The 14,117-nt window shown below is 44.3% G+C and overlaps 2 protein-coding genes across 3 annotated transcripts; one reads left to right on the top strand and one right to left on the bottom strand.

Moving 5' to 3' along the window:
* Positions 1-1,398: 1,398 nt before the first annotated feature.
* Positions 1,399-7,368, bottom strand: bag5 (BCL2 associated athanogene 5). Of its 2 annotated transcripts, none has more exons than XM_026340293.1 (3): positions 6,975-7,368; positions 3,055-3,948; positions 1,399-2,195 (listed from the first exon to the last, which is right to left on the bottom strand). In XM_026340293.1, the coding sequence occupies exons 1-3, from the start codon at positions 6,995-6,997 to the stop codon at positions 1,655-1,657; spliced, it is 1,458 nt and encodes a 485-aa protein (XP_026196078.1). In that variant the 5' UTR covers positions 6,998-7,368; the 3' UTR covers positions 1,399-1,654. The 2 variants fall into 2 exon arrangements, with proteins under 2 accessions (XP_026196078.1, XP_026196077.1); XM_026340292.1 differs by lacking the exon at positions 6,975-7,368 and adding an exon at positions 6,470-6,955.
* Positions 7,369-7,865: 497 nt separating this feature from the next.
* On the top strand, positions 7,866-12,108 carry LOC113148561 (cytochrome c oxidase assembly factor 8). Its single transcript, XM_026340294.1, has 5 exons — positions 7,866-8,192; positions 9,922-10,119; positions 10,735-10,798; positions 11,239-11,329; positions 11,954-12,108. The coding sequence occupies exons 1-5, from the start codon at positions 8,049-8,051 to the stop codon at positions 12,072-12,074; spliced, it is 618 nt and encodes a 205-aa protein (XP_026196079.1). The 5' UTR covers positions 7,866-8,048; the 3' UTR covers positions 12,075-12,108.
* Positions 12,109-14,117: the final 2,009 nt, after the last annotated feature.

Genomic DNA, 14,117 nt, shown 5'->3' with positions numbered 1-14,117 from the left:
TGCTCTCATAAACACATTCAGTGCTTTAGTTTCCTCATTGTTGTGCATTGATCCGTTTGCATTCTTTGTTCGGTCGGCTGCACTACACGGCTGCTTTTACACACCGGTTCAAAGGGAAGGGTGAAAATAAAGGCACAGAGATTTGGACTTCTCTTCCAGTCCTTTCCCTCCCTCCTGCCGCCTCGAGCAGCAGCAGCAGCAGCTCTGAGAAGTTTCTAGAAGGCTCTGTCGGCTGCGATCACCGTCAGTACTCTCTACCTCACAGGACCCAAATGTCAGTCCTGTAAGATCGGCCTTGATGCGTCAATTCAGGAAATATCGCCGCCTCAACCTCCCCTTCCTCTTCGTCTCCCTCTCCCTCCCCTAAAGGGACCGCTAACGGTCCTCCATCGTTTGAAAGCGGTGGATAGAAACAAAAATCTAAAGCAGCACAAAAATAAATAATAAAAATCACCTCCTCCATCTCTGAATTCAAACCTGATCCATTTATAGCCCAGCACGATCACACAAAGTCAACAAACATTTGAAACATGTTACAGACTACAGCTACACGAGCAGCGACAGGAACGGTGCTTTTATCTATTCAAACGTTCACAGCGGCTTCATCAGATAACACCTCAGCACAGATCTGGGTGGTAACTGGAGCTCGATGCCTCCTTCCTGTGACCGGTTGCCCACAACAGCTGTGGTTCGCAGGGTTTTGGGGACTAGAGCGCTGCAGGACACACGGAGCAAACGCTGTGGGACTAAACAGGGTCACGCAGGAGTGGACAGTGACCTTACATCAATAATGCAAACTCCCACTGTTGTCTCTCTAATTAATCTGTTTAAACACACGATGCCCAGATTCAGCACCAGCTGATATTTGCTTCAGCTCGTTTCACCTTCCAAAAATGTTTTTAGCGTAAAAGCACCGTAAATTAATTGAATTTTTCATTTAACGTTTGTTTGAGCCAAATAGTAACAGACCCCATCTGATGTCTATACAAACTGCAGCAAAGTAAAGAAAACTTCGACGGTAATTTACTTTTTTTTTTTCTTCGTTTTTTGACATTTTGGAATCTACACAGAACTCCACAGGTAGCAGTGCACGACTCTCTAATCAGGTCACTGTATTTAACACATGCACGGGCTGTCTCCATTAGCAACTGACACTAATTAATCAGGCCAGATGGGGAAACCACTGCAGTCCCGATCCATCACACTATCAAATGCAGTCCAGACGACACGACCACTGTCGTATCTGGTATCATTTAGTGCTTTGGCAGCAGGCTTCAACAAGCACACACATTAAATATGACGATGATGACAACTCTCACACACACACACACACACACACACACACACACACACACACACACACACACACACACACACACACACACACACACAGGAGATTTGAAAAAGAAAGTGTTCAAAAAGCACAGACAAAAAAAAAAGTGTTTCACAAAAGGAGTTTTTCTGTGTTGTTGACTTTTCAGCACGGCTACCACGAAGAGACAAAAGAAAAGCGCTGCTGCAGTGCATCCTGGGGATTTGAGTCCGTATTTACAGCCAGTGGAACGATGACGTACCAGTGTTTTATTTACACACATTATCAGCTGCACAGACGTCCCATCGTCTGTCCCACCGTGTAACATGCTCCCACACTGTGTCAGTACTCCCACTCGTCCGTCTTCATGTCCAGGTAGTTCAGAATGTTCTGGGCAAACTTCACCGCCTGCTTCCGGGCCACCTTGGTTGTCTCGTCACCCTGCGGATCCACGGCGTCCAGCGTCAGCAGCTGTTTGGTCAGCAGCTCCTCCAAGATCATGTAGTTCTTGTCAGCCCGCTTGCCGTCAAAGCCCAACACCTGCGCCTGGAGGTCCGAGAGGCTCCCCAGGACTAGCCACACCGCACGGTGTGAAGGGTGTTCGAAGGGGCCGGGCTGGCGTCGGGCCAGTGCTTCGCGGAGGTCCAGGAAGGTGATGATGGCTTGGACTTCCACCACGGCACGGCGCCGGGCTTCTCTGATGCACGGGTTCTTAGCGGTGTCCACCTGGTCCAGGTGCGTGAGGAGGCTCTGCAGCTCAGCTTTGGGTCTGAAGCTGAGATCACCCATCACACAGTGTCGCAGGACGCCCTCTCGCAGGTGGGAGACGTGAGCTCGCACGGCTTCAATCTCACGGATGGAGTTGTTCTGGGCCAAGTCGTACCTGAAAAAACAGAAACGGTGAATTCTGTATGACGTAATAAAATACAGACCAGTAAAGGATGGTTACTCAGAGACGACCAGGTTCTTCTTAGTGTGAGGCGACAGTGCTAACCTCTACTCCACTGTGCCGTCCTTGATATCAGGATGATTTTGGTAAAATTCATCACAACTGAAACTATTAACGTCCTAATATCTGCTGCACTTTGTTGCAGTGAGTCAAAGTGCCAGCGGTGCCAAGCTGAGGCGTCTGAAAGTGGTGGAGCGGAGGAGGCGATGCTGCTCCAACACACCAGCCAGAAAAGCACAATTAGCAAAGGAAGTGGGCCGCCAAAATAAAAGCACAGGTCAAGTAAGGTCAGTATAAATGTGTGGTGAGCTCAGCTTTGTAATGTAACCTTTTAATACATTATTTAATGAACATACTTTAAATTATTTTGTTCATTTTTAGACATTTTGTTTTATTCTGACTGGTGTGAATATTTTTTGTAAATCTTTTGATAATTTTATGTGTTTTCAGTGAATAATTTAAAACAGCAAATCTGAATAAACATGCATTTTGTTCTGTAATAGAAAACCTAAATCTCAGAACTGAAGAGTACTCAAATCTGGGCTGGAATGTTTTTGCATAATGCAGCTACTTAGTAGGTGGTGGACTGGTCCTGAGACACTGGTTATGACTGATTCTTATGACTCCTAAAGCTGGAGCAAGATTTTAATCAGAATTTAACAATTCAGTAAAAACACATGAAATAATCAGTCAACTGAATTAATTAATGACTAAGATGATTAATTAAAAAGAATCTGCTTATTAATCAGTAATAAAAATAAAGTGTAGTTGCAGCTTCGTCTTTAACGCCTACCTGCGTGTGTCGTCTCCCTCCCCCTCCAGGTCCAGATGTTTCAGCAGCCCGTTTATCTCCTCCACAACCTGTTTTCTGTAGTTTCTGATCGCTGCGTTTCCAGAAACATCCAGCGCGTCCAGCTCTACCTGCATCTCTGTTAGGATCCGTGACAGGTGGGCGCAGCTGTCCCTCCCACTCAGGCCCATCAGCAGGGCCACCAGCTGACTGCGGGCCACGCTCACTTTCACCATCACCTGGTTGATGCAGTGCACGGCTTCGTGGGTGTCGCCAGACAGCGGCAGGGAGAGGGTCTGCTGCTGTGTGCGCCCTTCGATCACGTCCTGTACAGCACACAGACGCGTCAGCGCCCGGTACCGGGCTTTGCGGAGCGGCACCCTTCCCTCTGTCTTTACCTGGGTGAGCTTCAGCACGAGCTCCTGCAGGGCGTCCACCAGCTCGTCGTTTATTTCGGCTACCCCGCCACCACGTTGAGGGGCCACCACGCGCTCGTCCACCAGCTGCCGCGCCTGGTTGCTGAGCTCCTCGATGGCCAGACGGGACGGATGGGTGGCGTTCTCCTCCAGGTATCGCAGGAGGCCCTCCACTTCCTGTGCCGCCCTCTTTCGTGCCCCCTGCAGCTCAGGTTTGCCCTCCGTGTCCACCTGGTCCACCTCCAGCAGCAGTCGCGTCAGCTCTCGCTCCAGACGCTTGTAGTCTCGGTCGTTCTGCATGCCGCTGAAGGTGCAGACCTGAGGCCCCAGAGAGGCCACCTCCTTCTGGACCTCGTAGAGCCGCATCATGGCGGGGTGCTGAGGATTATACGGCTGCTGCTGCTCCATTGGATGTTGCTGCTGCTGCTGTGGGCCGCCATGGTCCATCCTCTTCCCACCATCAAAGGGCTTCCCAAACAGGCTGGAAAAAGGCAGCATGAAAGGAAAGTCAGAACAATAAGCAACAATCCAGAGCGGGGAGGAACAGAGCCTCAGCAGAGCTAACATCATTGTTCACTGGCCAGAGCGGCTAGATTACTTCAAAAGTTTTGTTTCATACAGTTCTGCAGCCAACACTGGTTGAATAGGACTCCAACTAATGTGTGGATCCCTGCCAGAGAAGTGAACCCAGGACCCTCAGGCAGACATTTGAATCTCCACCCTGTCCAGAGCAATTTACAACAGTACGGTCGAACGTAATACATCAAATGTGGTGATATTACAGTGTTGGCGAGTGGAAGAAGTATGTTTCTGCAAATCTTTCTCCACATCAGCCGTCCTGAGTAAAACACACAGGCTGGTTCAGTCTTTTTAACATACACGATGACCTTTTGACCCAGCCCAGAAGGCTGTTATGATGCACTCGAGACAGTCGCCCACTCACAGACAAGCAAAAAAGAAAGAAACTCAGCTGAGGATCAAATCTACGATTTTCTTACTGGTAAATCCTCCTCGTTCAACATGTCACAAATCCAGCCCAGGGGCTAACGAGTCATTAAACACGAAAATAACCCGTGTTATGTTCGAGTGACGCTGACGCACCAATACAGAACTGAACCTGGACAAGGTTTGCTCCGAATCCCTTGTGGCTTTTTGGTGGTAAGAATCCAAGATGATACTGTTTTTAAAGAAATGTGATAGTGATTTAATGTGACGGTTTTGTGATTGATTTTGTGGTTTTTTAGCTATTTAGCACATATTAGTAGTAGTTCTGCGTTTCTCTTTTTATAACTTTTGATGACATGTTTTTGTCTTTTAGGAATTGTTCTGTATTTCTTTTATAGTCATTTTGCATCTTGAGCTGGACAAATAATAATCAGAGAAGAATGATAAACTAACGTCATACGTTGCAGCCAAACAACCTCTTCAACTGTACATGTGCCACTTTTAAAGCTTCCAAATGTACAAAACCAGCGAGTAGAGGAGTCCTTTCTTGACCTTGACCTCTTTTGTTGAGTCTGATCTTATAACTTCTGATCACATTACAACCCAGCAAAAGATAAGACAGGAACAAATGCCCACATAATATATTACTGGGAAATCAAGTCCTTAAAATCGTGCAAAAGAAAATGAATGAGGTTAACCTACATTTTAAGAACAACACCCACATGACAACCATTCAGAGTATTGCTGTGTGTTTCTATCAGGCTCGCTGGCTGACACGACAGCGATAGCTCTCTAATCCACAAAAAAAGAAAAAGGACCATGTCTTGTAAATACTGAAGAGAAAATATATGCAGCCGACCACCGACACCCAAAATGTGCAACAGCTCAGTGCATCTTCAGACTCGTGAAGAAGGATTCAGTGAAGTGTGGCACAAGTGCCTCAAGCTGGGAAAACGAATTCCCAATTTAACATCACTCAGAACACGGCCAACATGCCACTTTCTAGTTGGGTTAATAACGGGATTTTCTTTACAGCTGGAACAAACAGCTGGACTGGATTTGGTTGGCAGATATGTGGAGCTCGGACTTGACAGCGGCTGACCGTCACCTAGGCCCCCTCTGACCCTTTGGCCCCTGGGTTTGGCCACCTGAACGGAAACCTCTACTCTAATGAAACATGAAACAAATCCAGCATTAAAACACTTAATCTGCTTCAGGTTAGAAAAACAGATAAAGAAAATGAAACTAGGAAAACTGTTCCTGAGGGAATTTTCCAACAGCCGCCCACATTGAAGTGATCTTTCCATGTCTACAGGGTGGATGCTAGTACACAGGATTAGGATGAGGCTTGGGTTTGAATTACTGCAACACAACGTGGCTCTGGGGAGAGGTTGCACCATGAGACAGGCTGTCATTAAAGCCGAGGTGCCTGAAAGCATGATGTGATTGTTGCATCTGAATGCTGCAGCCCACAGTGTGATGTTATTCACAGCATCAATAACGCTTATTAGAATAGACAGGATTACGTCTCAGCATTAAAGTTTTATGTAAGAGGACGAAGGGATGGACATTTCCAGAAGAGCAGCTGGGTGCATGCTGGACAAGAGCTTACATATCTGAGTATTTACTGGGATAATCTGGACAGAATCCACTCCAGCGTGGCAAACACCTCCTCCCTTAGTGGGATCCAAGAGAGACGAGGAGAAGGAGAGTGCTGGTTCTAAAGCTTACAAACGGTCTGCTGGTAGGAATCGGTCTCCCATGAAGGCTCCCTCAGCTGGAGGTGACATGAAACCAGCACCCCCTCCTTTAAATCCTCCCCAAATGGTTGGAGCACCTTCCCCGGCTCCTGCACGGCTTTGCGCATTATGTCACCGTAGAAAACAGTGTTCGTGCAGCTGGCTGCTCCGACAGCCACCAGACTACCACAGCTGGACCAGAACCACCGAACACCCCCCACTCCATCCAGACCCCATCGCCAACACCCCATGCATCTCCAGCAGCTGTCAGGTGAAGCCTCTGCACGTCAGCTGAGCACCGTTTGCAGCATTTCTCACCTTTTCAAAACTCCGAACACATTCGCGCACATTTTTACGGATGTCTGTTTCCATCAGCCACAGCTGGGCGGTTCGGGGGGGGGAAGCGGCACCAGAATAATAATCCCAAAACCGGAGACGTGTCGATGGAGGCGCTGATACCGAGGCTCCGGTCAGCTTCAGCACCGAGCGGCTGACTGACGGACTGATGCGGTCGGGCTGCTGGAGTCGCCCCTCCCACAGAGGATCAGAGGGGCTCCCTCCACCGAGTCTCGCTTTAAAACAACTTGAACGTGAATCCACACATGTTAATGTCGCCTTTAGGACATTTAAAGTGTGGGTTTGGACCCGCAGCAGCACTGAGCCCAGTTTTCCACGTACCCCGCTCTCTGAATGCCATTGTCTGGTTCCTAGCTAGGCTACCGTTGATCACCTGACTCTGCCCCACCTTGGTCTTATAACTTCAGTTTTCTTTGGTCGTAATATATTAATGTCACTCTCGGCACTTTAACACGTTCATTCTCACCTGCATAGCCAGCGTACAGCCATCTGAAGAGTTGCGGGAATGTGCGCACGTCCTCTGATTAAAGCTAAACATTAGCCTACCTAGCTACCTTCTAGTAGTTACTTTCTGCTCTCAAAAACGAACTAACCCGGAGTTTGTCTTAACTTAAAACGGCTAAATAAAACAAATTCATCGACACTTCTTGACTACCTAAATAAAACATGTAAGTCTGTATTAAATTTATATTCTAATAATCTTAAATCTTATATTTAAGTATTATCTTGCGGGAGATCGTCGTAAGAGTTTTTAACGAAGTGTAAGTTTTGGTCGTCCAACATCGGGTGCGTTTCATTTATTCATTAAACTGTGCCGTTTGTTACGTGGCGGAGAAGGTGGGGAAATGAACAGTGTGGTACTACCACAATAAATATTAAGGTACTAGAGTATTTGATTTGTTCATACTTCTGAGTGAGTATTGATTAGAAAAGTACACAGTATATATATGTAAATTATACGTGTTATATTATTATGTATTGTTAATATGAAAGGGGTTGAACATAGAGTAACATTATAATATTATTATAGTACAATGTAAAACTTTATGCAGTACAGTATTGTGAGGTACCTGTATTTTATTGAGGAGTATTCTAGTTGAATACCACTTCAAATATGTACTTTTTACTCTCCTACATTTATCTGAGACCTTAAGTTATTTTTCAGGATGAGAATAGTAATTTAAAAAAGCACTAATAATCACAATCTAATAAAATTGTAAAAATACTTTTGCTTCCTTTTTTTCTTTTCTTTTTTTACTTGTAACAGAGTATTTGTACACAGTGGTACTGTAACGCCTGCTCATAAATAAATGATATGAGAACTTCTACCCTCTCTGCCCAAAAGAAGACAGTGACTCAACAGGAAACCCCGCCCGACCCGCTCAGTCCCTGGCAGAGCCGGTGTGGTTATGGAGCGCTGCTTGAATCACGTGACAGGACTGCTGGTCGTACACAGAAGGACACCGACATGAGCTCGAAGAGAAACATGGTCCACCAGGTCTGATCGGATCCTGTTTAGTTCGTTAAACTGAAAAGTGAAATGTCTTCCCGGAAGGCAGCAGAAGCGGCGCTGGGATGTTTCACCTGGAGGATGTTCAGTCCCGTCTCTGGCCCGCGGAGTTTATCAGCAGTGACCAGGCGGCGGTGCAGCTCCACGGAGGGAACCCGGGACAGAACCGCAAGGGTGCGTTTTCTTACAGCATCACAGCAGATTTCCCTGTTGAATATCTGACTTACAGACGGTGTCGTGTCGGTGTCGTGTCGGTGTCATGTCGGTGTCGTGTCGGTGTCGTGTCGGTGTCATGTCGGTGTCGTGTCGGTGTCTTGTCGGTGTCGTGTCGGTGTCGTGTCGGTGTCGTGTCGGTGTCGTGTCGGTGTCGTGTCGGTGTCGTGTCGGTGTCATGTCGGTGTCGTGTCGGTGTCATGTGAACCACTCATCAACCTTCACAGCTTGTTTATGTCTTTTGGAAGCAGCGGTTGCTACGATACTGTTGCTGTTGTAATTTATCTTTTTATATGAAGAATTGGAGAGTGGAGAAAGTTTGTAATCAGAGTTTAGTGAATCTACTATTTAACTATTGTCCATTACCTTTAAAAAGTCACTTCTGAGTCTTCTGTGTGTAATTTAATTTAATTTAATTTAGATATAACTGTCCCTGTGGTCCATCAGGCTACGCTCAACAACCCATAGAGACAAAGTGAGTCCATCAGTGGCAGCCTGACTTAGACATAGTTCAGAAAGGCCCACAGCAAAATCTGTTATGTTCCATAGTTGTGAAGCATGGTGGTGGCAGCTTCATGCTGTGGTGGTGCAGCTCAGTGGCAGGGACAGAAGACCTGGTCCAGAGTACACACGACTTGAGACCGGGGTGACAGGTCACCACCCGGGACAGACCTGAACTAAATAGCCAAGACAATGCTGGAGTATCGTCAGGACAAATCTCACACAGACAAAACCCAGACTTTCACTCTATGGGATACGTACGGAGAGACCTGAGGACCTGACTTTAAAAGATTTGCCTGGAGAACTGGGAAAGACTACTCAAATCCAGGTCTGAGTAGGTTTTAGAGAAAGCTTGACTTCTTGAAGAGTTGATAGAAAAATGCTTTTTACGTTGTCCTTATGGGTTATTGTGATTAGACTGATGGGCAAATTAATCCATTTAAAAATGACTGTGCACCTACATCGAATTAATGTGTAAAATAAAGTGAGGCTGTCTGAATATTTTGACGTGGCCGTAATTACCGTACCTGTAAAACCTCAGTGACTGTGAATGAACCGGCATGTTACAGTTGAACCTACCTGGTTTCTGGTCTCTGGGTCCTGGAGAGTTTTCTCCTCCTCATCGTGCGGTCTGGTTCTAAATGATAAGCAGCCTCCTGACGTTCTGCTGTTTTTTTACACCCCCTTGACGTCCTTCTGTCTCTGGGTGTGTAGGATCCTCCCCTTTAGTAGTCAGATACTTTAAATCCTGACTTTGTCATATTTAAAGAGATTTAGTGGAGTAAAGACACAAAGATACACAGTTTTTTAAATAAATACTTTCTCTTAAACCACCTACAGTTTGCTAAAAATAAACAAACTGTGTTGGTTCTACCAAACCCTCTTGACAAGAGAAGATTTAATAGTTTTTAATAAGGAATAACAAGAATCAGCTGGTTCCAAGACCGGAAATGTGAGAAACTTCTCTTTTATATCGCTGTAAATTGAACATCTGTAAGTTTGGACCATCACCTGGAGGAAACTGATATTTTTCTCAATTTGGTTATTTCTCACTTATTTTAATGTATTTTATTTTTAGTAGTCCATTACTACTGTTGTACTGTACTGTTGTTATAGCGATTTCTGCTGCTCACCTTCATTCCCATTAGTACCAACGTGTTCTACAGTGGATTTCTTGTTCTGGTTTCAGAGGGCTACCTTCAGACCAGCAGCCAGCTCCACACATGACTGGATCGGTCCACCGCACCCTCTGTCAAACCTGCGGCCGATCATTTACCACGTCCCCGAGAACGAATCGGGGCTGGAGAGACGACTGAGACACCTGAGGCAGGAGACGGAAGACTGGAACCATGAGTTCTGGACCAAGCAGAACATCAGCTTCAGCAAGGTTCAGTAGTGTTTTTTATAAAATTATCATTTTATTTAGAAAACAGATCTTTAGTCCTTCATTTTCTTCTTCAACTGATCTGAGACCAACAATCTGACTAAGAGGCAACCTGAGGGCCACTGTTGAGGGCCAACAGTGGCACTCCAGTCGGTGGTACACACCGACTGGAGCGAAGCCCTCCACTCAGCAAACATCCATTTTTATGCTGGAGAGTCTCTACCAGCTTCAGGGCTTCTGTCCTGCAGCTGACCTTTAACCTCTGACCTCCCTGTGGTGGCAGAGCGTCCCAACAGGGAATTGGTAAAACTGAAAGCTGAGTTCTTATGTGAGAAAGTTCTGATTCTCACCAGCAGAGAGCAGCAGCACTTCAGTTTTCTGTTCAACACTTCATCACTGTTACAGAAAGATGTCTTAAAAACAGATTTTATTTTTCTAATTGTGCTGATCTATTCCAAAAAGTTGATGCTATGATGTGTGAAAGATGCTCCTGTATTTTACATAGGTTGATTCTCTGTAAACTGACGGATCAGCACATTTTAGACTAGTCTGATGTTCCAGTGTTTGAAGCTTGAATCATTCACAGTAATATGCACATTGTTATGCTGCTGTCTGCAGGACAAAGACACCTTCATCACTACACAGCTGAAGGCAAAAGGCTTGACTCTTCATGACGAGCAAGGTGAGGACACGCAGCTCCATGTACTGCAGGAGGTGTCGCTCTGTAACACCTCTGAACAACCACATTGGACTGAGTGGTTCTGTAGTTTCAATAACAGTGGAGCATGAGAAGCACCTTAGATAAGACAAAGAGAAATGGTGTAATCCTCCTTATAAGGTGCAAGCACGCAGCAACAGTTTTCAGTAGAACTTATATGACCAACACTCTCCTTTATTCAGGTGTTTGAAGAAAAGATTTAATCCTGGATTAATTTAAAAATCCTGCATCATAAGTTTCTTCATCAAGGATTTAGTCATAGTGCATTAAGACTGTTTTGTCTGTCGGACCATGTCAGCTTGCTGAGGTTACGTAAAACAGACTTTAACGTGTGGTGATTCAAAAAGGAGCCTGGTCGTAATGAGAGTATAATGTCATCTGCTGTGTGTCTTCTCCCCCCACAGGACGCCGACGTTCCCTGAACAGTGAAGAAATGGCCGTGTTTTACAAAGGCTTCCTCGACAAAAACAGAATACGACATGCTAATTATAACAAGTGAGTTGTTTTGCAGCCCGTTATCTCCCAGGGCGCTGCTCGGTGTGAGGGTGGGTGCATCTGCCTCCATCTCCACGGGAGCTGTGGGCTTTAACTGACGCTGTTACAAAATGCTCCACGTCGTGTGTAGACAACAAACATACACAGCAGCCTGTGAAGAGCTTTCCATGAATTAGCATTCAGCAAAGTGCTGCATTGTGTATAGGTTAGTAAATCGTCATGTGTGGGATTGAAGCTCTTCCTCATAAAACATCAGCAAACCTGATTTTAAGGTATTTAAAATTCAGCATGATTAACATGTTCACTCGCTGGAGGTTGTTGCTTTGCAGCACTTCCTGTTGTGTTACCATCGTATGTTGATCCTCTGAGTATTCAGAGATCGGGAGTCATGTTAGATGGATACCCACTCGTTAGGAGAGTAAACAGAAACTTCATATCATCCACATTTAAAACAGCTCTGTGTAGATACATGGACTCTTTGAGATGGTGGTTTTGGTTTTGTAGCAGCATTAATCCAAACCTCCAATCACTGGTTGGATTCCAGGTTTGCCAACATCTGAAACTCCTCCAGTTCACGATGTCACTTCCTCTAATTCTCTTCTTCTCCCTCCTTTTCACATCCAGGGAGTGGTACCGGCGCAACTTCACCATTACCTTGCTCATGGCTCGAGTCGCCCTAAAAAACATGTGGACGACTGTTACTGATAAACACAACAGCAAGAAAAACAGCACCCCCCCCACCTGATGACAAATAAACTGTTCAACCATTCTCATACGAAGTGTTGCCATTTGTTTTTGTAATTGTCAATAATTAGAAATCTATCACTTGTCTCTGATTTGAGTTTAATTTATTTATTTTGATGAATTCCTTTAGATCCATGAATATGTTTTACTGCTCACTTGAAAACAACAGTCACCATCTTTTTACAGCTACATTAAATGATCATAAATCATAAGGAGCTTCCCATTAGGGCGTTCACCAGGAACATCTATAAAATAAATACATCTATTAAGCCCGTTTCCACCTGGTTGCACTGTACTTTAAAACTCAAACACCTCAGACTGTAATTATTTTAAAGACGGGTTCCAACAACTCATACAGGTGCCTGAACCTGCATGTAGAGCTTATAGCAGTGCAGTATGTGCAGCAGATGCATTTCTTATTATTTTTCTTTTCTTATTATCTGTTTCTTCACAAACAATATACAGTGGCAAGAAAAAGTATGTGAACCTTTTGGAATTTCTTGGTTTTCTGCATTAATTTGTCATAAAACATGATCTGATCTTCATTTAAGTCAAGAGTATTAACAAATATAATGTGTCTAGTATGATAACTGCTATTCATCCATACAACAACATATAGGAAGAAATGTCCTCACGTTTTCAGGGAACTGTTACCAAGTTAGGTTTCAGTTCATTTACATCACACACACTTAGTTTAGCTCTAGTGTTACAGTATTATTGGTAGAGAGCTGCATTTACAGAGGGATTCAATACATTACTGTATATTATGTATATATTATACAGACAGGTGTTTCTGTTGCTTAACACAATAACTTAGTTATAATGGGGTGGACAAAATAACAAACACCACCAGCATCATCTCAAAACAATCAAACAGATACCTCAACACCTCTCTGTGAACTTTGAACCTAATCTGAACATTTTCTCCTTCATAAAGAAAGGTTTCTCTCAGCGTACAACAGAGGACATTGGCTCGATGTTGTACATTTGTGCTGTGGTGTAAGAGGAACTCTGACTGTTACTGTCATAGTGTGAAAACTGCATTAAGAATTTGACTTGAGTAAATGTATGTGTCATCACAGAAATGTACTTAAAGTATTAAATGTAACAGTACTCATGATGCAGAAAACCAAACAGTGTATTGTTGAATTATTACTGAGTTAAAAGCCTTTTAGCTACAACTTTCTGACAAGACAAGATTTAAAAAGCTGCAGCCTCTAATTAAAAGCTAATATGTTAATGGTTAATAAATGATTTACCTGCTCTTCAGATCAGCAGCTCAGTTATGAGCCATTGATTAATACGTAGTGAAGTATTTAATTCATTAGTTTGACATCTTGTGGAAAAGACCTGAAGGACAAATGGACCAATTTATTTATTTATTTATTTATGATCTCTGTGTTTTAGTGTAGAGTAAATATTCTAGATTGTGTTGTGTTGTGTTGTGTTGTGTTGTGTTGTGTTGTGTTGTGTTGTGATGTGTTGTGATGTGTTGTGTTGTGATGTGTTGTGATGTGTTGTGATGTGTTGTGTTGTGTTGTGTTGTGTTGTGTTGTGTGTGTTGTGTGTTGTGTTGTGATGTGTTGTGTTGTGATGTGTTGGTTGTGTGTGTTGTGTGTGATGTGTGTGTTGTGATGTGTTGTGTTGTGATGTGTTGTGTTGTGATGTGTTGTGTTGTGTTGTGTGTGATGTGTTGTGATGTGTTGTGATGTGTTGTGTTGTGATGTGTTGTGTTGTGATGTGTTGTGTTGTGATGTGTTGTGTTGTGTTGTGATGTGATGTGTGTTGTGTGTGATGTTTGTGTTTGTGATGTTTGTGTTGTGATGTGTTGTGAGTGATGTGTTGTGAGTGTTGTGATGTGTTGTGTTGTGATGTGTTGTGATGTGTTGTGATGTGTTGTGTTGTGTTGTGTTGTGATGTGATGTGTTGTGTTGTGATGTGATGTTTTGTTGTGTTGTGATGTGTTGTGAGTGTTTGTGTTGTGTTGTGTTGTGTTGTGTTGTGTTGTGTTGTGATGTGTTGTGTTGTGTTGTGTTGTGATGTG

This window comes from Anabas testudineus, chromosome 22 (genome assembly GCF_900324465.2).
Source record: "Anabas testudineus chromosome 22, fAnaTes1.2, whole genome shotgun sequence".
Classification (NCBI taxonomy): domain Eukaryota; kingdom Metazoa; phylum Chordata; class Actinopteri; order Anabantiformes; family Anabantidae; genus Anabas; species Anabas testudineus.
This window is presented reverse-complemented; position numbering and strand designations above follow the sequence as displayed.